Source organism: Pollicipes pollicipes, unplaced genomic scaffold (genome assembly GCF_011947565.3).
Source record: "Pollicipes pollicipes isolate AB1234 unplaced genomic scaffold, Ppol_2.1 Scaffold_4295;HRSCAF=5057_pilon_pilon_pilon, whole genome shotgun sequence".
Lineage (NCBI taxonomy): Eukaryota > Metazoa > Arthropoda > Thecostraca > Pollicipedomorpha > Pollicipedidae > Pollicipes > Pollicipes pollicipes.
In genome coordinates, this window is record NW_023596461.1 from 22,207,761 (window position 1) to 22,230,778 (window position 23,018).

A 23,018-nucleotide genomic window follows, 5' to 3' on the forward strand; every position below is an offset into this window, starting at 1 on the left:
ATGTTCCATCTTTGCCTTTCGTACCTGTAAAGTATTGGTGCGTTAAATGATGGCTCTGCCGAGTCACCTGAGTGTGCGACGTCACTGGTCATGAATTTTTACCAACTATTTTTGGCTGAGCGAAAGCCATAAGGCATCAGCTAACGAAATGACGTCACTGGTAATCCACTGAGTGTGTGGCGTCACTGGTCATGAGCTTTTACGGGCCTTTTTTGGCCGAGTTCAGGTCATTAGGCATCAGATAACGTTATGGCGTCACTTGTATTCGAATTAACATCAGTTGCAATAAGCCATGTTTCATCTTTACCTTTCGCACCTGCCTACTGCAAGTATTCGTGCGCTACAAAAAGACTCTGTCGATTCGCCTGAGCGTGTGGCGTAACTGGCCATGAGTTTGTGCAGGTTTACTCGGGCTGACTGACGGACATCAAGCATCAGCTGACGATATGACGTCACTGGTAATCGACTAAACTCCAGACGAATCATCTGAGTGGGTGACGTCGCTGGTCATGAGTTCATACGGATTCACTTGGGCCGCCCAAGGCCACAAAGCAACACCTCCCGTGAAGCATCACAGGATGATATGTCGTCACTGTTATTCGACTTAACATCAGGTCCAACATGCCACGTACTTTCTTTACCTTTTGTACTTGTTTATTAAAGGTATTGACGTGCTGAATGAAGGCTCCGTCGAATCTCCTGAATGTGTGACGTCACTGGTCACGAGTTTTTTACGGGCTCCTTTGAACCCATTTTAGGTTATAATGCATCAGCTGATGACATGACGTTACTGGTGCTCGACTAAACATCAGGCGCAACAGGTCATGCTCCATATTTGCCTTTCGTACCTGGCTGCTGCAAATATTCGCGTGCTATATGAAGGCTCCGCCGAATCACCTGAGTATGTGACGTCACTGATCATCAGTTGGTAGGAGGTCACCTGGCCACCTACGGCTACGGAGTTCCGCAGCAGAGGTGGGAGATGCACCATAGTTAAGCACACTAATTTTATTGTGCGCACCATTAAGTAACAACTTCAAACGCAACGGGCTGTTTCAACGACTAAAATTTTGAACAAACGTAAACACAAAACAAAGGTGATCCCAGCCCACAAACCGACGTATATGCAAAGCTATTCCGCCCGACATCACAGGATGCGCCCCTGAGCAGCTACGGTCCGGAATGCCCTGATGGCTAAATAATAATCAAGGGCGCCGCCTAGCGGCCATAAGTCTGGGCCACAGCCCGAATATCAGTGACGTCATATGGTCAGGTGATGCTTGATGTCCTTCAGTCAGCCCGAGTAAGCCCGCGTAAACTCATGACCAGTTACACCACATGCTCAGGTGATTCGGCAGAGCCTTTATGTAGCGCGCGAATACTTGCAGTATAGAGGTGCGAAAGGCAAAGATGGAACATGACCTGTTGCGCCTGAGATTAAGTCAAATACCAGTGATGTCATATCGTCAACTGATGTCTTGTACCCTATAGGTACAAAAAAGCAGCCCGTAAAGAACTCATGACCAGTGACATTACACACTCAGGAGATTTCACAGAGCTTTCCTTAAGCATGTCAATGCTTACAATAGACAGGTACGAAAGGTAAAGACGAACATGGCCTGTCGCGCCTGGTGTTAAGTTGAATACCAGTGACGTCACATCGCCAGATGATGCTTGATGTCCTTCAGTCAGCCCGGGTAAACCCGCGTAAACTCATAACCAGTCACACCACACGCTCAGGTGATTGGGCAGAGCCTTTATGTGGCGCGCGAATACTTGCAGTAGATAGGTGCGGAAGGTAAAGATGAAACATGACATATTGTATCTGATGCTTAATTGAATGCCAGTGACGTCATATCGTTACCTGATGCCTAATGGCCTTAAGTCGGCCCAAAAAGGCGCGGGAAAACTCATGACCAATGGCGTCACACACTTAGTGGATTACCAGTGACGACATATCGTTAGATGATGCCTAATGGCTTTCCCGGCCAACAATAGCCTGTAAAAACTCATGATGACGCACTCAGGTGATTCGGCAGAGCCATCATTAGGCTCGCCAATACTTTAACAGGTGCGAAAGGCAAAGATGGAACATGACATGTTGTGCCTGATGCTAAGTCGAACACCAGTGACATCATATCGTCAACTGAAGCATTATACCATATAGGGGGTTGAAAAGAGCTCGTAAGAACTCTTAACCAATGACGTGATATAACACGCGAATGCTTGCAGTAGACAGGTACGAAAGGTAAAGATGGAACATGGCCTGTTGCGCCTGATGTTGAGTCGAATACCAGTGACGTCATATCATCCCGCGATGCTTTACAGGATATGATGCTTTGTTGCATTGGGCTGCCCAAGTGAACCTGTATAAACTCATGACCAGTGACGTCACGCACTCAGATGGTTCAGCATCACCTTGATATAGCACGCGAAAGCTTGCAGTAAACAGGTACGAAAGGCAAAGATAGAGCATGGCCTGTTGCGCATGACACCTAGACGAAAACCGGTGACGTCATATGGTCAGCTGATGTGGTATGGCTTACAGTGGGTTCAAAACAGTCTATACAAATTAATGGTTAGTGACGTTACACACTCAGGTAATTCGGCAGACCCTTCCTTCAGCATTCAAATACTTGCAATGGACAGGTACCAAAGGCAAAGATGGAGCATGGCCATGGCCGCCTGAATTGTATTCGGATACCAGTGACGGCACATCTTCAGTTAATGTAGTATGACCTTTCGTCGGCCCAAAAGAGGCCGTAAAATCTGATCACAAGTGACATCACACACAGTCGAATGCCAGTGACGTCACATCATTAGGCTATGCTTTACGGCCCTCAGTTGGCCCCCAAAGATCCATAAAAGTGCATGACCAGTGACGTCACACACTCACGTGATTTGGTAGCTTTTATTCATCACGCCAGTGCTTGCAGTAGACAGGTACGAAGCTAAAAATGAACCTTGACCTGTTGCGACCAATATTTAGTCGAATATCACTGACGTCACGATACCCAGTGATATTTCACGGAACATGATACACCGCGGCCGTGGGGCCTAAGTGCACTCGTATCAAGTGGTGATTGGTGACGTCACACACTCAGGTGATTCGGTCAAGCTTTTATTCGGCACGCAAATGCTTGCAGCAGACAGGTACGAAAGGTAAAGATGGAATAAGGCCCGTTGCGCCTGATGTTTCATTGAATACCAGCGTCGACATATCGTCAGGTGATGCTTTACGGCATTCATTGCACCCAAAAGAGCCCTAAAGCCTCACAACCAGTGACGTCACATATCCAGTCGAATACCAGTGACATCATATCGCTAGCAAATGCCTTGTAGCCTTCAGTCGGCCCAAAAGAACCCAGATCGATGCAAACCCATTTTCAGTGACGTCACTACGTCGGCTGATACCTAACGGCATTTCTCCATCATGGCAGTACAGGAACCCTGCAGCCAGCGTAGCTCTCTCCCCACCGTCGGCAATACAGGTACCCAAGTAAAAAAAAGCCGAAATATCCCCGGTGCCAAACAGCTGTTGAAAAGATGGAGAGTTGCTTTGAGCATTACCCTGTAAAATAACTTGAATTCTTTTTAATTAATATTGTCTACTCCAGCTCCGACGTTGTTTAGTCTATTCATGACAACAACCAATTCCTCTTCACTAGTGAGGGGCAGATCCATTTCATTTTTCTACATTTGCGTAGATTGACCTGGACGTGGTTGAATGATGAATTAAGAATCTCGTCTTTTAACTTTTGTCCAACCTCGGTGAAGATGCCATTAAATGATTCCGCCATATCCGAATCATCTGTGATAATTTTGTCAATAGCCTAGTAATCCTTGTTGGGTCTGCATGCTTTTGTTGTGTTGAATTCATGAGTGTGTAATGTTTTCCATGTTTCCATGAAGTTGCCAGAATGTTAAATGAATTCATCACTAGTATTTATTTTTGGCTAGTCTAGGAGATGTAGCAAGGATGTTATAAGAAAAGTGCATTTTGCTTTTTAAGAATTGGGGTGGTTCAATTTCTGTTCAAAAAGCTTACTCTCATGTGTATCTGACAGGAGAAGTGCAGGTAACAACCATGGTTTGCATGGGCTGGTTTTTTTAGAAATGTGCCTCATGTGGGAGAACCTGGTGATCCCAGCATTGTAACCATATATAATTTGAATTATAATAGTATGGGGTTCTGGCTCATTTTCAATATCAACAAGATGATTAACAAGGAATTGTTTCAATTCTTCCAGCTTTCTTCAATCAAATGTGGAAGTATGTGTTTTAACATCAGGTATGTGTGTGTGTGTGTGTGTGAGGCATAGTTCATCAAAGCAAAAGTAGGGAAATGATCTGACAGATCATGAAGGAGAATGCCTGTGTGCATCACTTTCGATAAGACATTGCAAAATATGTCATATAGAAGAGTATATGATGGATACCAAGATCATGTTGCCCAGTATATTGTAGGAAACAAGCCATTTGAACACATGCTAGTGAAAAATGCTTGCACATTAGGACTGATATCAAGTGAAAACAGATCAAAGTTGAAATCACCAGTAATAAATGATGCTCAGTACATTTTTTAAAGCCAAATTAGGCATTGCTCTAGCTCTGAGTTTAAGTGGTGTTCATCAGTGTTGGGCTACCTATAAATTTGACAAATAATGTTTGCATTATCACACAGTAGTTCAGCACAAACCACTTCAGCTGTGGAGAAAACAGGATTGCTAAGTTGTTTAGGATGAAGATGATCATCAATGTAAATTGCTCATCCACCACCTACCCCTTTTGATCCACTGCAGTAAAAAGCTGGATAATGATGAGATTCCAAAGCTGCAGCCATGTTTCAGATAGTTTCAGAGCATTGCACCATATGCGCATTTTGTCAGCAATCACATAGGTGAAAAGCATGCCTACGAACGGAGATGAAGCGGCAAGGCTAAACTACGTTAAGTGCAAAACAAGCTGCACAATTATTCGCGTATAATGTGCGCATGTATACATGCCAGATAAGCTATGGGTGAAACGTACAGACCTGGCGTCTCTTCGTGTTGTGCTCCGCAGAATGTTTCATGAACTACAGTCCATTTCAGAACTACATTTGTATATCCCTAACCAGCAATGTGTTCAGTGCAATGCAAAGCACATACAGTGGCGTCAGGACTTGATCCTGTTCTGGGCATCTCAGATTTCCACATTCTGCCACTCCTTTAACGGTGTTCCCCACTTTGGTGCATGAGCCTTACGTATGAAAGGTCGGAAGGAATTGCAATACCCACTGAAATCAAATACTCAGCATGGTGTCACATGTTGAAGTTACATTTGCATTGTATTGGGCTAATACATTTTTATCTCGAGAAAGAACGATGACCAATGGATAAAGGCTCTGTTACGCATCTCTTGACAGCATTAAGCTTCCTTTGTCTTCTCGAGCCGCTGCGTTTCCAACAGCCCCCTGAAAAAGCAAACAGTTATTCACAAGCGCGGTGCCGCTGACACCGTGCCAAGAACATGAACCGTCGCTTGGGATTTGTGCAGAATTCTTCCGTAAAATAGTGCTGCTCAAAGATGTGGCCATTATCATTGTTGTACACGGCTAACGCACGCTCGGGTGGACGCGGTCAGTTTCCCCGAACGGTTTTCGAGAAAAATTTCCAAAAATACGCGGTGCAGCAGCCTAGCCAAACTTTGCATAGCTGTAAGCAACTAAAGAACAGACGTTTTGGTATCTTGCAAGGCTGCTGACTTATGGCAGGTCAGAATCGGGTCGTAGCTGTCAAGGAAGCCATTTTTCCAGGGAATTACTTGATCTGATGCAACATCGGAGTGTTCGACAAAGCCATACTTGTCTGACATAGGTTCTCGTACAATTAGGCAATTAAATCTAGGATTACGACAAAGTCCATCGACTTGACATCCGTTGTAAAGATCAGACCGAGATAAAACCTAGCAGTATACCAACTGAAGAGCTGGCTTTACAGGATAGTTTATGGTGCGTATTTCTATTTTTTATAACAGCGACCGCAACAGACACCTTTCATGGGGTTCTTAAATATCAGAGTAGGCCATTGATCCAGAGTGACCCATATCAACCTTTCGTTTCGGCAGCATGCTGCTGAGCGTATTCCGTGGTGCTTATTCACGTGAAAATGTATAAGGCCAACAAGTTCATTGACCAGAATTAAACGCTAGTGATTTTTTTATTACAGCAGGTATCTAGGCTCCAGGCGGCTACATGAAAAGGTGTGACGACACTTTGGACACCCATCTGGAGTTTGACCTTGTTTAACCTCATTTGGCCGGAGCTTGCAAAACCCGAAGGTTTTTACCTAGACACCTGGAACTGACACAAGCGAGTTCACGTACAGACCAACCCACACTTTGAATTTGATGCTTCTAGCTCTCTTAGTGTTGGAGATGCTGGGGGACAATTTGATCTCCACCCGAGCGTGTGATATCGCGCCGGCCGCCGGGGGGGGGGGGGGGGGGGGGGGGAGCGTGCTGACACGCAGACATAGGATGGGGGTGGTGAGGATACGGGTCACGCTCATCCCGCTTGTTGCGCGTTCGCATGGACAAAGGCGTAAAATCGTTCGCATGTAGATAAGACGGTAGTATTAGACTCCTTCCTCGGATAAAAGACAACAAAACGGGGGAATGGAGATGTAGCTGGGTTGGCGTTTCGGCAACATGCCTTTATCAACACTTCTGCTGCTATTGTTTCGATAAAGACGTGTTGCAGGAATGTCAACTCAACTATGTCTCCATTCTCCTGGTTTTTCCGAGGAATGAGGCTAATACTGAGGTCTTATCTATGTGAATAATGCTCCTCGTTAATGCACCGAACCACTCACGTAATTTCCTGCGCATATAGATGGACGGAATTTTTCCGAATCGTGGGCATTACTGCATGTAACTGTTCCATGGTGCACCTTGCAGTCGTGATCGCGGAAATCATGAGCCATGAATCGACCTGAGTCGCGCGATGATGATCTCACGATCCGGGCTCGCACTTCACTTCCGTGGCTGAAGTATCCAGACTTTGTGTCCACAGAATCTGTGGCTTCTATGCGCTTATTCGCTGACTGGATTGCATCAATATTTGAAACGGCGGATGACGATGTTTTTTCTAACAAGCCGTGTGCGACTTATCGCCAGTTTCTACCACACCCATTACAGCGAAGTTGTCAAGACAACTGCCGACAGTTTTGCACAAGCTTCTGCTTGCTGCTTTGTGCTCCAGGTAAAATCGGTTTGCAACTGTGTTCAGTTTGATATGGCAGTCCTGCATATTTGTATCAAGCCATCAACTCTTGTTCGTGATGATGGTGAGTGGCGTGCACCGTTCTTGCCACAGTATCGCTCCGCCACACAATAACTTCTGTATTTGGTCGACTTATTTCACTCTATTTTTTATTAAGCATTATCTAGAGGCATTTACCGAAAGCGCTGAAACCGTAGTTCTCCATTTTCGGGAACTCCCAGCAACACGGTATTATATACACTGACCCTCTCTTGAGCACGGTCTGGTTCAATCGTAGGTCGTGTCGGATTACACGCGTGCCGTGTCTAATTCCATTCGTGCCTTTCCAGGCGTGCTGACCGAGCATAAAAGGCGACTGCTCTGGCTCATGGCCTAATTTGACAAAATAATGTAGCTTCAGACCAGTCTTTTTTTCTTGTCATACTGGGCTGCCTGCTCACCTTTGAATGATAGTTGTCGATGTGCTGTGATGAATAGGAGCGCACGACGTTGCCATGTACGCAGCTAATATGAACGCTAGTAAGAGGAAGCTAGTACGCTAGTAAGCTAGTAAAAGCAAGTATGAGCGGTAGATTAACAGAAATGCGTCATTCAAACATGGTTTTAGAACTCTAGAAGAACGTCCAAGGAGCTAGTTTAAACTAGAAATGAATGGTTTCAGGGACGCGGTCACAGTTTCAGGCGGGGTAAGCTGATCGCGCCCTATGATTGGCCGGGTCATAACGTACTGCCGTGCGGTATCCACCATTGTTCAAATTCTATTTGCAACCGATTTAAATATGAACTTTCCGACAGTATAGGTGTAAAGAAAATAACAGAAATCGTGTAGTTCGGGAGAACGAGATTAAGCGTCAAACTAGGTCACTATGTTATCCGAATTAGCCTCCAATATTATTTTGAACCATATTTCAGAAACATGTAGACATTTATAGACATTCATCATGAAGATATTTGTCATATACGCATTTAAAGTCTTTTGTACACAAAATAAGTGCCTTCGGATCCAGTTATTCCCAACATTATACTTCATGAAATTAAGCAGAAAGCCCATCATGCTTATTTTTACATACGACTGCTGCACATTTTTCTTCCTTGAATGTCGCACATATGTTTAGGAACGGTCGAAACTGGTTTGTGAGCGATAGTACGTATCTATGTAGGCTGGAAGCACAACAGCAAGGCATACATCTGTTAACAACAGGAACGGAATATTGCATGGACTAAAATTTAGAGTACGTGACATGAATAGTGCCTTACGCCATTCTCATCTTATCTCATCTTATCACGCTTATCTTCTGTTCTTATACACTCAGTAAATTACACTTATTGTACACTTATTAAGTGCCCACATGACAGAACCTTAGTTGAAACAGAGAAAACTGGAAGCGACGTTGACAGGCAAATTAGCACATCCAGCAGCCACGACTACAAATATTGGGTGCCGAAAATGGCACGTTTTGTATACCGTTACCCAAGAACAAGTAACCAGGAGTGCCTTTCCCTCTATCCCAGCGACGCAATAAACCGTACTTGAGCACCAGAAAACATAAAATCAAGTCGCGGCACTCCCAGCTGAGAAGAGGAAACAAACATAAAGAAGCAGACGAAGAGGTGGTGCAGACCCGGTAGGCATTGTGTTATGCGATAGGCAAGGACAAGTCATATATGAGAAGGCTTAAAGTAGTCATAGCCAAGGTCAGCTAATAACAGCACGCTATAGCCATCCAGTAAACTACAACCACTCGTTCACAGTATTAGGATGGGATGTACAGACACACGAGTCGGAGGGGTAATTAACTGGTCATTTTCGTGCTGGGTTTTGAGCTGGATGTCCTGGGAGTCTACCCAACCAAGCGGAGATTGTTGCTGGGAGAGCTCCCGGAGCCAGCGCCGTGAATTTGGGTACAAGTGCATGAATATAGCGGTCCCAGGATGTGATTATGGAACATAAAGCAAGATTGAATATGAAGTGAGTTGCATACGCGCAAGGCAAAAATTGCAATATCTTGACATATGTTGGTTACGTTAATACGCATTCACAAAATGCTTGCGGATGATCTTCTTAATGATGCTTTCTGATGCAGTTATATCAGTTACTCCTGGAAAATATGGGATCATAATATCGTTTCACATCATAGGGTCAAGGCAAGATGTTTTAAATAGTCCATAATTGCGATTAGAGAAAGGTTGACCTAGATGTTTTACACGCTTCATATCCATTTCATTTGATTCGTGGAGCTTGTATGTTACATCGAATGATGCAGAAGGCTGTGCATCTTGAAATTTGTGCATCGCAATTAACATTTGGAATTTAGCGATATTCGATAATTCCAAAATTTGGTATCGTTTAAAGGTTGTCTCAGATGTTTTTGGAGGGTACACGTTTTCTATCAGACGCACAACCCTTTTTTGCAAAACCACCAACCGGTGTAGTTGAGAAGCTTAATTTAACCCCAAACCAAACAGCAATAATTTAAATAAGGACGAATTCAAATTTTTGTAAAGTAGATATGACGTTTTATCAATAAAGCACCTAACCCTACTTATTATTCCCATATTTCTACTTAATATGCCTGCAACAAAATTCATTTGATGCATAAACTTAAGAGATTTGTCAATGAGCACGCCAAGGTGCTGGATTTTTTCCTCTTCAATAGATGAAGTATTAATTTGCACGTTTATTTGGAAATGCGAAAAAGTGTAATGCAATGCTGAGTGAATGTTTTAGAAACGTTCAGTGAAAGAAAATTAGCACTAAACCAGGAAGGCGTTAGAAGCAAAATTGCGTTGACGCGGTTTTGTAGTTTCACAATACTTTTATTTTTGAAAAAAATCGCAGTATCAGCAGCGTGGGCGAGGCAAATCGTGTTACTGCTTAACGTAGGCAAGTCATTTATGTATATTGTAGATGGAATTGGGCCGAGAATTGATCCTGCGTGTACGCCCATCGTCACGTTTTTGAATGATAATAGATGAGTCCTGATTTTGACGACCTGAGTTCTGCCAGGCCAATAAGAAGAAACGGTTTCTTGAGATTTTCGTCGGATACCATATTTCGTAAATTTGCCTAGAAAAAAGTTTATGTTGTCCGTGTCAAATGCTTTTTTTCAAATCTAAACGCAGTCCAAGCACATATTCTCCGTTTTCAAAAGCCCAAGTGATATTTTCCTGGAGAAGAATAAATGACATGCATGTACTTTGCTCATCCGAAGTCCGGACGGATTTTGGTGAATTGGGCGACTTTGCTTTAGATGAAGGATGAGTCTACTGCTTGTAAGTTTTTCGAGAATTTCGGACATAAACGACAAAATACGGATAGGTCTGTAATTATTTACAAGTTTAGAGCTCCCACTTTTGAAGATGGATTTCATCACGGCTTTGTTGAAAATGTCTGGAAATATCCCTGATATAAACAGCTGTTGAAAAGGTGAAGAACTACTTTGAGTATTACCCTATAAGACAACTTGAATGTCTGTATTTATGTCGTCAACTTCAGCCCCAACAATGCTAGATTCATTGATGACGAATTTATTCCTCTTCACTAGTGTGTGGCAGATCCATTTCATTTTCTGCATTACGATGAGCTGGAAGGGGGTTGAATGATGAGTTAGGAATCTTGTCCTTTAACTTTGTCCAATTTCAGTGAGGGCGCAATTAAATAATTCTGCTATATCCGGATCATCTGTGAGAATTTTGTCATTAGCCTCGCTAATCCTAAGAGACTAAGAGGCACATAATAGCGAACAAAGGTCATTCACTAATTGCGACCCAGTGGTCAGGATCTGGATACCGCACCGATGAGTAGACAGGCTCTCCAACGTCACCGCCGTCGCGCGCCGCTGCGCCGCCACACCAGTGGCCGGTCCCCATTCTGACAGACGCAAAGGGCGCCAGACGCTCACCGCCGGCGACTGGCATTTGCTCGACCGATCGATAGTCCTGTGACACCAAAAGTCCCCCGAAATGTCTACCCACGTGGCGGTCGCTGAGTCGAGTACACTCGGCCCGCAGCTTCACGTGGACGAGCGTGAAGCGCTTACAGTGCGCTGGTGTTTCGCCGCACACAGTGGCCGCGCCGCTTGCGACCCGCATCTGTCTGAAAACGGCCAGCGATATCAACTGTCTGAGAGAAGAAACTGGTGATTTTGTGAAACGTTCTATGGTTGCAAGAGTGCCTGAAGCATGGCTTTGAACCGTCGAGCACTTTCGGAATTGTGCTTCGTCGTTGTGGTACGGATTTTGCAGATCTTCACTCACTTATCTCCTTACTTCACTCCGGAGCCCCTCTCCTCTCCTTTACTTATCTCTCTCCCTTCTTGCCAATCTCTCTTCATTTCCCCCCCCTCTCTCTCTTTCTCTGTTTTTTTTTGTTTCTTTTCACTTACCTACCTTGTTCCGTTTCTCATTCCAGCATAAACGCCTGTTTTTGGTGCAGACAACTCATATCCGTTGCATCGCATGCCTTAAGAACCATTGTCCGAGTGCTTTCAACCTCGTTCCTTTACGGTGTGATAAATTAACACTTCTTAATTTTTCTTATTATTTTTGCTGTAACATGCTCCTGAGCCTTTATACCATCTAGGAATGCCGAATGAATCATTCGAAACAATCTGCACCAGATCCTAGTAACCAGCCGGATACCACACCACCGGTTGTTACGAGAGGCGATCCTTCAGTGCGATGTGACGTTGGGACACGTGGTGTAGCCCGATCTCGGTGGTGCAGCCCCTGTCTCGGCAGATGCTGGCCGCAGCGGTGGCGGGCGAAGGGAGCGTGTTAGGCGCCGCCGGTCGTCACCCCCTCGCCAAGCCGTCCTCGTGTCACGCCTTCGGGCCGCAAGCCATCATGGAGGTCCTTCGCGAGAAGGTCGACGACGTCAACAAAGGTGACGGTCGCCGTCGGCACGTCATGTTTGCACATAAGCGTAGCAAGGTCTCAAGAGGGAGGTGCAAACCCTTTGCTGGAGGCAATTATTTTCGTGCAGCACCATATGCTTGATGTGTCAAAGTTAAAGAACAGAAGGAGGGGAAAGCTTAGGGCTATGTGGTCATTGGTTAGGCAGAAGTTTGTGCACTTGGTGACTGTGAAATCGTTTAGCGCTAATGTACCTGTTAATTCGCAATTTCACCGCATGCGCTGTCAGCTGTTGTCATACTTGTGACTTCAGCAGCGACAGCCTTGTATCTGTGACGGCACCTGCCGGCCGCAACACTTAGTCGAACTCCGGCACTTGATTAGTCACTTGCGCGAATGGCGAAACTTCGTACGGCCAATGGGATAAGCCCAAGCACAAAACTCCTCAGCGTACGTATATATGCATCTATAGTGGTATCTCACATTAGGGCATTGAAATAACAGAGCTGGCTTTACCGTTTCATCTCCATTTAAGACTTCGTCAGGAAAGCTTCGCTTTTTTGCCGCGCAAATTCACAATTGAAGGACAAAAATCATAAAGCGGGTAGTCATGCCTGTTTTAGCACCACAGCAAACACAACAGGGAAATGCAGGGAGCTGACGGTTCAAGAGCTAACAATATACAAAGATGGCGTCATACAAGCTGCTGTGAACAGGGTGGTACAGCATTCTTCGTCGCGGAAATTTGCGCGTTTAGAGTTGCAGGGAATGAGGCAAATGCTGACCAACAATTACCCTATTCAGTCCACCGACAAACACACGCGACACAAGCACTTAACCTGTCCAAGCCCTACTGCGACTACACTAGACGTTACAGAGCACAAACTGTGCTACACACATGCAATGTCTCGAGGCCTACACGGTTGATGAAGAGTTCATTAGATCAACCCCCAGGAGACAATGTGAGCCGACATTCCCAGGGGCCCAGCTAGGGACTAATTATATTTTACCGAAATCCCACGACACCATCCCTTCACTAGTGACACACTTCTGCTGAAGCAATGCAATGTGATGTACACTTGCAAGTGTTCCCTCGGAGACTGCGCGTGCCGTCCGGACTGTAACTACACAGCTGTCTGTTAGCGAGAGCTGGTATTGGTTGCCCCTTGCATTGCTATCGCAGCGTCACAATGTGGGCGTTGATGAATATTGATGCTTATAATTATGCCTTATATATATATATATATATATATATATATATATATATATATATATATATATATATATATACCTATATTGATGTATGAGGGTGCTTTTTTATGCAAAGTTGTCGCGTATAGCACCAAATTTCATATTTCCTGCTCAATGTTTCAAAACGAAGACAACATTCCGTAACACATTTGCTGGCATAAATAGCTTCCATGCACACATACGCATATATCATTAGATTTTGAATCCATATATTTTGATATACACTGGTCGTTAAAATAAAAGTGACGTCGTTGTTTATATTCTTCTGAGATGCATTTCGATCTGGCGGATTAAGCGCTTGCCTTCCAATGGTTGTGATTGTTCAGGATAGAAGCAAAACTCCTTTCAAGCAAGTCCAAGCAGACCACATTTCTCTCACGCTCCTTGCATGCCATCGACGTTCCATCAGCACCGTAACAGCCTCAAAACATGTAGCCTACATTACATTTATCACACCTGATAATGATAGGTAACAACCACCATGGTTTGTGATGAACTGACAAACTGACGGAATAGTCTAGCCTACCCACCGTAGCTACGAGGCGGAACACAGCGCTAGCGGAATTCTTTTCATTTTCCATTTCTAAGAACACACGATACGTGCTAGGCATCCAACGTGAAACACTTCGCAGCAAAATCATGGAAGACAATCTCGAACAGCTAAAGCGCCCCAGCTGAAGTCTTCACATTCTTAATGACCTCTTTAAAGGTGCAATGCCTTTTGCATATTGGTCTTTCTGTCGTATCTGCATGATTGTCTTTTTTTCATAGTATGTCTCATCTTGTCCGTGTAATATGCCTAACCTTGTATTATCCCTTATCCTTCGTAGAGGGCTTGGGTTCCCTGCGCGTTGACCGGCCCGTTGGTGAATGGGTCCATGCCGCGTGAATATGTGCAGCCTCGAGCACATGTCGTCGTCCCACATCGCGTATCTGTCTACCATAGTGGTGTTATCTACCATCTGTTGTGTGGTGAGTCGCTGGTCATGGTAGGATATTATGTGCATTTTTGAGACGCCATTCTGTGCGTACGTTGTGATGTGTCCACTGAATGAGGTGGTCGTCAGTCCAATGTGTGTCCGTGCGTATGTGCGTGCGAGCGTGCGTGCGTGCGTGCGTGCGTGCGTGCGTGCGTGCGTGCGTGCGTGCGTGCGTGCGTGCGTGCGGGCGTGTCTAACCCCGTGATTACCATCTGCTGGCAACGTGTCCTGTCTGCTAAGGAGAAGACGCGAATTGACAGTTTGGTATCGTCCACATGCCTAGTTCTCTCCTGTTGTGTGCTCGAGATACAACATACGCAATTTTCCGTGATGCCAATGCTAAGTGATAATGTCAGTGATGTTAACACACTTCAATATTCCATTATAAATCTGGAGCCGACCCGAACATTGAATCATTGCCTGCAGCGTTTCTTGTCTTCTTACAGATCAGCTGGACAAATACGTCAATATACTGAAATATCTAAGAGCAGCACCTGAGATACTGGATAGATATCTGTTGGGGTAAGGACTGGAGGATGCATTTAAATGAAAATAATATAAAAAAACATCCATCCAGTTTTGCCTGATTTCTCTGTGAACTGACATAAGGCTGCTTCGATGTCGCAAAGTATCTGGATCGGGCATTCAACGCTGACTAAAATGTTGCCAGTCGTTCTCCTGTATGTTGATGTGAATGACATCATGCAGTTGCACGTACAATGTATGCACAGCAACCAACCGCACCTGGGATAAAGATCCATGCGCCCGTAAACGCAGCTGAGACCAGATGACAAATGCTAATACCCATCACATCTCATCTCAGTCTTTGCACCGCGCGATCGGCCATACTGTAATAATGCTACTGAGTCTTCCCGCAGTTGCACCTGCGCGTCGCCGCAAGCTGTGCCTGCGCGTTACCGCATGTTGCGCCTGCGCGTAGCCCATGTTGCAGCCGTTTCTCGCCCGTCGTTCCGTTTCTGAGCCTTCCCGGCGCGCAGGCAGGGCATCGCAACCGAGCACGGTGCCGTGTTGGCCGAATTCGAGACGACGCTGCAGCAGCGACTGCAGGTGGTGCGGCTGGACGTGCTGCTGCCCTGGGTGCGGCTGCTGAAGCTGCAGGAGCTGGCCGAGCAGTCGGGCAGGCTGCAGCAGGCCGCAGCCACCGCCCTGGCCATCAACCTCCGACTCGCACTGAGTACGCACCCGCGCTGGCCACGCAGACGAATGAGTCGCGCCTTACAGCAGACAGTGAATTGCGACTGGTGACGTTGTTGTCCTGTCTAAGCGGGGACAGAATCATCGCTGGACTGAGCCCTGGATAACTTCTGCGATTTTATCGGGGACGTGGGCATGTTCCATCCCCGGGAACATTTTTTTTGCGCACATAATTTAGGGAAGAAAGCTGAACAACTTATGTTCGATTGTTTCCCGATTCATGGTCCGTTGCAGTAAATGACCAATGACGAGGCACTTTTCAGGTGCCTTCGCTGGAAGAGTGTCATGCGATATATATATATATATATATATATATATATATATATATATATATATGCATATATGTATTTATATATTTATACCCATATACATATACAGGTGCATATACGTGTCATTTGGTTATTATCATATTTGTTCGCTTTCGCTTAGTCGCCTTGATACCTGTTTTCCTTCCGTAAATGTTTGATGGATAATATTTTTGTTGCTTCCCTAAATTTCTCTTTACATTCGTGCTCACAGCAGCAAAGATATACGATAAATCCAGCTGCAAAGGACTTTAACAAGCTGCGCGACCCTTTCCAGACTCAACGAAGACAACGAAGCAGAACATTCTGGACAGCGTTCACGGACTGGTGGACCAGTACCGAGGTCTATTCCTAAATTGTAAGCGAGTTCAGCATACGTGCGCATCCAGTATTTTCTTGAAGGAAGGGCCCGGAGCTCGGGGAGCACGCACCGCGCCGAACTTTGACTTTCTGTCGGGATACGTCTATGATGATAAAGAGGAATCCGGGCCTAAGGGAGGGGGGAAGGGCGGGTGGGGGGGAGGGCTCCCTTGGCTACGTCCCTGCTCTAGTAAGTAAAGCGCTAAAATATATTCACTGGTATTCTTACATTGAAACGCTGAACAATCACTGCGCAATGCAATTGTCACGCCTAACAAAACATTTTCGAAACATCCATTAATATTGTTGTTTTCGTTCCTATGACCATTCTTCAAGTAGATCTTTACGATGTTTAAAATTGACTTATCAACATTTAGGTTCCCGCTTTTCCTTAAATTTTCGACGCTTTTTGGTTTTAGAAGCAATCAGCGTTTTACTCACCTCCGTACGAATGTAGATAAGCGAGAACCTATTATATATATATATATATATATATATATATATATATATAAGACATGTGGTCGATATTGTAATAGTGAAATCCGAAATACGCTGCTACAGGAATGCCTTCTACAACATTTCACCACTACGTCATAATTATTAGCTTTTCTACGATTTTCCAGATCGTGACTGCCACGCGAAGATGGCTTTTAACACTAAACAGCGTCGACTTATTCAAAGTGCAAGCTCAACTACTAACTTCATTAATTAACCTGCTTGACCTCTATAACCTTCATTCTGGCTGGCACAGTCTAAAAGTTGCTAAGAATCTCTAATAACCATACAGACGGAAGCAATGTTTGAAACCATTTCGGAAAAAGGGAACTCAGTCTTTTGGGAGACAGTTGCTGAAAAGGCGTTCTCCCTCCTATGTATCGACTGTGCACTTCATAGAATTGAAAACCATAGCGTGCAAAAAAAAAACACTCAACCACACTCAGACGGCTCTCATGGAGCATTGTCTTCAGAGGAACAGTTGCTTTCGCAAATGTGCGCTTGGCAACACGTTCACGTACTTATGCAACACGTAAGCAAGGGGGGAAATATTTGGGATAATCATTTCGTTATAGTACCGCGAATATTTGTGATATCGTTTGTGCTCGCTCTAAGATATGCATGTCAACTGACTGTGGTGTAAGTCCTTGAGAACCACTTGATTTTGACATTTTTACAGACAAAATCATTATGGACATGTGGGTAGAAAACGCCTGGCCCGACGACTCCCCAGAGGAAAAGGAGGAAATCGTCCGCCACATCTATATGCATGTAAGTCACTTCGAGGAATATACTTCGCCGGGGGCGGCGGCAATGTACGCGTCGTCAGAGACGCGCCTCCACACAGCTTCACAAGTAGAGGACGGCCCCCACAGCTTTAGAGAGACCCAATATTGTCAAACGCATGCAAGCGTTCCGATGAAACAAGCAGGATTACCAACTCATGTAGAGAACGCTAAATGTACTTGATACATCCGTGGGGACCGGGAGGTATCCCAAGCTTAGGGCCGATGTCCATTTTTGTCCTTTCTTTCCAGTTACCACCCATACGGCTAATAGCAACTTTTCAGGAAATCGCTCAGCCCCTCTTCCCCCTATAGCCCCTTGTTCTTGCGTCTCTTTCGTTGTTGTGTCTGTTTGAAACGCAATGTTCACAACACGACTGTCACATTGCCGTGGAAATACCGAACCAAATACCGAACCACCACGCGCGACTCCCCTTGATTGGAATCCCCTCACACCGTGCACGTGTCAGAGAACACATTCGCACCTTCGGTTGGTTAACACCTGTCTTACGCATCAGCTGATGTACCGCGGCGGAAACTTTGCATCTTGTTGCGGGGGCCATTCCACCCGTATGGGGCCCGACTCCCCACCCCCTCCCGCCGGTGTTGGGCTGGGTCCCCTCAGTGAGGAAACTAGCCCACATTACCATGCGCCCGCTCTTTTAAATAGTAACAAATCCATATCTTGCAAGAGGAAAACAAATTTCACAGATAAGTCACAGTTTCAAGCGTCTCTGAAATCCCTCAGCCCCTTGCTAGCCTCGGTGGGATCGGCCGCTGAGCTGGCTCTGATGAGCCGGGCCTCTGTACTGGCTCTGGTAAGCCCGGCCTCTGTACTGACTCTGATGAGCCCGGCCTCTGTGCTAGCTCTGGCGAGAACGAAAGCTGCGCTGGGTCTGGTAAGACACGGTCCTGCGCCGGCTCTAATGGGATCGCCCAGCTAAAATGGGTTTTGCTGAACTGCTGTTCATCAAAGCCAAATTTGTATCACATGCTGTCCCGCATCATGCATTTCTGTCATGCGAGCTTTCTTAAATGCTAAGCCAGTCCGCAAATGTTCATAGGTTTTCACGAGGTTTTCATGAGGTAGGCTTTCACCTAACAGCGGGATCGGGACGGAGAATCGACGACAATATGTTGCCAATTTCATAAGTATTAGGTTACCGGGTTTAAGGCATATGGCTTTTATAAATTACCGAGTATAAGGTTAGATCATTGTTTACCGCCAACTTAACACTTGCATGATACCGCACGAGCATACAAGCAGTCCAGACATCCAGGCCTCATGCCCCGGCACACAATACGCGGTACCGTGCTGAGGGCGGTCGGAAGCGAAGCCGGCTAAGCCAAAATTTTTCCTGGACACGTGCCTGGCGTAGAACAAAGGAAATACAGCAGTGAGCGCCAGTGTTCACTTCAACGACAAGCTAACTTTTTGTAAGTGCACATAACGTAAGCATCCTTCCATCAAACCAAGTCTCAAGGCGACGTTTGTTCGCTCAGCTTCGGACGAATGTAACAAATTTGCTGCGGTTCTAGTATCCTGGAATCCGCGTTGTCTTTTGCGGCCTTTAAAATTTACGCGTCAAAGCTAGTATTTCAGGAACGTAATCCATTGCCGTGTATAGCCCTTCAACGTGTTTGTCTGGTGGATTGTACGGTCTTCGTAGACGTGCGTTTCTTAAGTGTACATTAAAACGAACGCTGCGTTGGTCACTGGAACGCTGGTCACGAACGCTGCGTTTCATTTCTCCTACATACATTGTCCGTGCGCGGACGTTTTAAGATAACTGTGCTGATGCTACGTTCTCCGTGCACATTTCTAGTTCAGCCGATTGACACATATGTGGCAAGCCCCATTCCCAGCTGGACACGCCACCATCTCGGGGCTAATCGAACTAGTATAAACTTTAAAATAGGACCCCCAGTCCACGTTGCTCTCAAGCGGTGCAAACCGCTCGATGCTATGGCAGCATTCACCTGCTTGCACACCTTAAGCATGCACGCAGCACAACTTATAACATGAAGTCAACTATAAGCGGGATATTTGCGTATCCAAAAACTGCTCCCTTTTCTACGACTTCTTAGCGAATGGGATGCATTGTTAAAGTGGGAACGTGAGTCTCCAGCGGCAGGCCTCACTCTGCATTCCAGGTATCCGCTGTCACGCCAAGGAAGGGATATTTTAACTGGCCTACACATGCATGACTGGGGATCGAAAGACACACGGCACAGCTCTCCACATTTTGACCTAAGTGCTGCCTTTTTAGTAGCCATTGGCTTGTCAAATTTCGGCCATGGTTTGTAGTAAAGTTCCGTGGTATATCTTCCATTTCAGCCTGCGCCAGACCGTTACCCTGGTGGGGGGAGCGTAGGTTACCAGCGAGCCGCCACTTCGCTGTTACGTAGGCGTACTGTGACCAGCCCTGGTCAAGGATGAAGGATATCATTCTTGAACCAAAGAAAATGCCTGCCGTCTTTTCACAGTAGCATGTTGTAGACCTGACGTCATCCATATATGGTTCGGTGGTGTTTGTTCCTGTAATCTGATTATATATTTTTACAACCCGTTGACGCTGTGGGTGTCACTTTATGTACTTTCATAGGAAGGGGCGGGCGGGGGGCGGGGGGGGGGGGTTGAGTACTCTAATGCTAACTTGAGTTTTCCCCAATGCTGCTCAGACCTCCATCATTGCATATGAGTAGAGAGAGAATACTGGGCCTAATAAATACAGAACAGTTGTCTTAGCTATTGGTATACTAGGTAGTAGGTACCTAGACATATTAATAGAAGCGTCATGCTCATTTTGTACTACATATCCTGCAAGTAGCTAAATATTTTTGTCATATAGTAGCCAGTCCGCAAGGGTTCGAAATTTTTCAAAGGATAATGCCTGTATTGGGATAAAGAACAATTGACTACAATATACGGCAGCTTTTGAAAGTACAAGGTGACCCAGATGAAAGTTAACGCATGTTTTTCCCAACAGTAACAAGTGTATTTGTCGCAAAATCATGGCTGTGGTGGTTATACAATGCGTTCAATGACAGCGGTAGTCATCACTGATCTGTTACTAAGATTAACTGATATTCTTTTTTCTGTAAATTATATCCTATTCCAAGCTTTGCACGAAATGCAGTTCACATTATCTTGAAATAAGAGGTCAATACTCCACAGGAAAGCATCTATACTTCAACATGGAGCACACAGCTTGAAGTGAACGAAATCTGGGGAGAAGTCAAGTGCGGGGGTTAGATCTAGCCAATCTTTTCGGCTGAGCTCTCAACCGAACTTAGAGGGTGACACCCGTGGTTCACAGGTTTTACAGGCTGGCAGCTTATATTTAATGACAATTTGCACGCTGGTGACATCATGATGCTACCCTTCCCCATTCCTGCCAACTGCTTTGCCGCTGCCGCTTTTGCTACGCTGCCCGTTGAGCCTGTACCCTGTGCACTTGAGCTTAGACTGATTGGTGTTCTGCCGTTACATTTGCTATATTTAGATCACAGCTCACGCACGGACGGAACGCGTCGCCCCTGGGGCTGGAGCTTTTTTGCGTGGACCACAACTCACCTGCTACTTTAATTCGGTAGGTTATGACCTTTCAGTGATAGGGTCAGCGTATCGGAGGTCAGAAGGCCCGGGTAGGTCAATAAGTGACACTCGCGAAGTGACACGATGATAAATCAGGAAGCAATGCCTTCTATTTTCTTCGGTAAGGTTACAGGACCGACCTAAACCACCCGTGGCTAGCCTCGTTTCCGTCCCGGGCAACAAAAAATGCGTGTCACCCATTCACTTCGCTCCCTTTGTTCCACGAACTGTCATCAGGCTAGTCTGGTCAAGCATAAGCAGCAGTTTTTCCCGCGAGATCCTTGACATTACGCAACAATGAAGGCCGACATGCATCATCATCTTTGCAAAGTCCGAACCGCGTGCAATGACGAGCAGGCTGATCAACCGTCCGTGCAGCATGACCTCCACCTGACCCCTGCCCGACCCCCCGCCGCGCGGCGTGTCCGACGGCCGTGTGAACGGGCGGGGCCCGCCGGAGAGCGGGGCGTGTGATCCATCAGAGTCGCTGCCGGCCGCCCTCCCGCCCACGACTCAGATGTCAGAGTCACGGGCCGTATCGTCGCCATCACGGCTGGTCACGGCCCGCGGCGGGCGTCACGATCGCGGTCAGGCCGTGTTGGCTCCCACGTACATTGCCCCATCTCTGCTGCTGTTATTTGCGATGGTTCAGGATGAAGCTGTGCTGGCCTGGATGTGTGCACTTTTTATTGGGCCCTTGGCTTATTTCGTAGCTCAACTATGCCAAAACGTGATCGGGTTTTCTAGGTTTATGCGACTAACAAGGCACTTGATTCCGACAGTGCATGTCACCATTGCAGGTGACACGAGTAAGGTGAGTTTGAATGTCTGCCCACGAAGTGAGCTATGTGATGTGGACGGCTTTGGTGCGTTGTTTCTGCTTCGATCCTGGTTGATACTGATTCCACTATGACATGGGTAACACTGGTTACGGTGTTTCAGGAGTTCCCATCGATGATGGCCAAGCCTCTGCTGTACCTACTGGAAGATGAGAATCAGACATTCTACCATGCCTATCCAAGCGGCTACGAGACAATATTCGACACGCTTGACAACTTGTCATCGATCGATGAAGTAGAATCGGCTGCTAACAACGGTATACAATGGAATCTCTTGTTCGAACGATTACCAAAAGGTGGCAGCAGTACCGAGCGCGGTCCCCTCACACAGGCGCAAATAGAAATGGAGGAGGAGGTGTTATCGACCCACATAGTTGATATGATGACTGGCTACCCGAATAAAAAGGGCAAACAGGCGCAGCCAGAAGCTCACCACAGTTAGCATATTCTCACTCTCAACAGCTGTCTAAACAGCTAAGGATCAGGCGGGCGTCAAGGTATTCCTTGAGTGCAGCATACAGTAACGTGCCCGCATCCGTACTGCCAACAGTGAGGCGGTTTCAGCGCAAATAGATGACGTCGTATTTATATCAGTCTTGAAAATAAATTTGCAGCTATGTTTGTTTGGCAAGCTTGGTTTGCCGATATTTAAGTAGACTGGTGGCGGTCCGAAGACCTCGGTCCCTTGGGCCACGCCACGGCTGGGCCATTGGGTTACTGGTCGACTCATGCAGTGTCCACGGGCTTCGGCGCCGCCGCCGCTGTTGGGAACCAAAGCCAGTGCAAACTGCCCGGCCCAGGCCGAATGGAAGGGGCGGCCAATTGAAGCTTATGGGCGCACGGGACTAAGGCGGAGGGACGCATTGTGTGTCGCCACATCTACACCAATGGGAAAGTCCAAGAAAATGACGGCCGGCTGTGCACCCACCGCACCTGCTGTATGTCTGGGCTATCTGCGTCCAGTGTCATGGCCAAACATCGTCAATGGAGCAGTTTTGTGAAAGAGCATGCGTTACTGAGCTCAGCCATGCTATGTGGGAAATAGACATCTGAAATGATCTAGAATAAACTA

The 23,018-nt window shown here is 46.2% G+C and overlaps 1 protein-coding gene across 2 annotated transcripts; it reads left to right on the forward strand.

Annotated features, from left to right (window-relative positions):
- The first annotated feature begins 3,548 nt into the window (after positions 1 to 3,548).
- Positions 3,549 to 23,007, forward strand: LOC119096816 (uncharacterized). Of its 2 annotated transcripts, none has more exons than XM_037219773.1 (8): positions 3,549 to 3,573; positions 11,332 to 11,494; positions 12,005 to 12,149; positions 14,796 to 14,871; positions 15,348 to 15,544; positions 16,147 to 16,227; positions 17,404 to 17,495; positions 22,050 to 23,007. In XM_037219773.1, exons 2-8 carry the CDS (start codon positions 11,447 to 11,449, stop codon positions 22,386 to 22,388), a joined length of 978 nt encoding a protein of 325 aa, XP_037075668.1. In that variant the 5' UTR covers positions 3,549 to 3,573; positions 11,332 to 11,446; the 3' UTR covers positions 22,389 to 23,007. The 2 variants fall into 2 exon arrangements, with proteins under 2 accessions (XP_037075668.1, XP_037075667.1); XM_037219772.1 differs by lacking the exon at positions 3,549 to 3,573 and adding an exon at positions 3,593 to 3,667.
- Positions 23,008 to 23,018: the final 11 nt, after the last annotated feature.

Bases quoted from the DNA above. Each gene is read 5' to 3' on its own strand.
- LOC119096816 (XM_037219773.1), top strand. From the start codon at position 11,447: ATGGCTTTGAACCGTCGAGCACTTTCGGAATTGTGCTTCGTCGTTGTG. The intron at 11,495-12,004 runs GTACGGATTTTG...CTGTCTCGGCAG, and splicing joins AATTGTGCTTCGTCGTTGTG to ATGCTGGCCGCAGCGGTGGC. The intron at 14,872-15,347 runs GTAAGGACTGGA...CCCGGCGCGCAG, and splicing joins CTGGATAGATATCTGTTGGG to GCAGGGCATCGCAACCGAGC.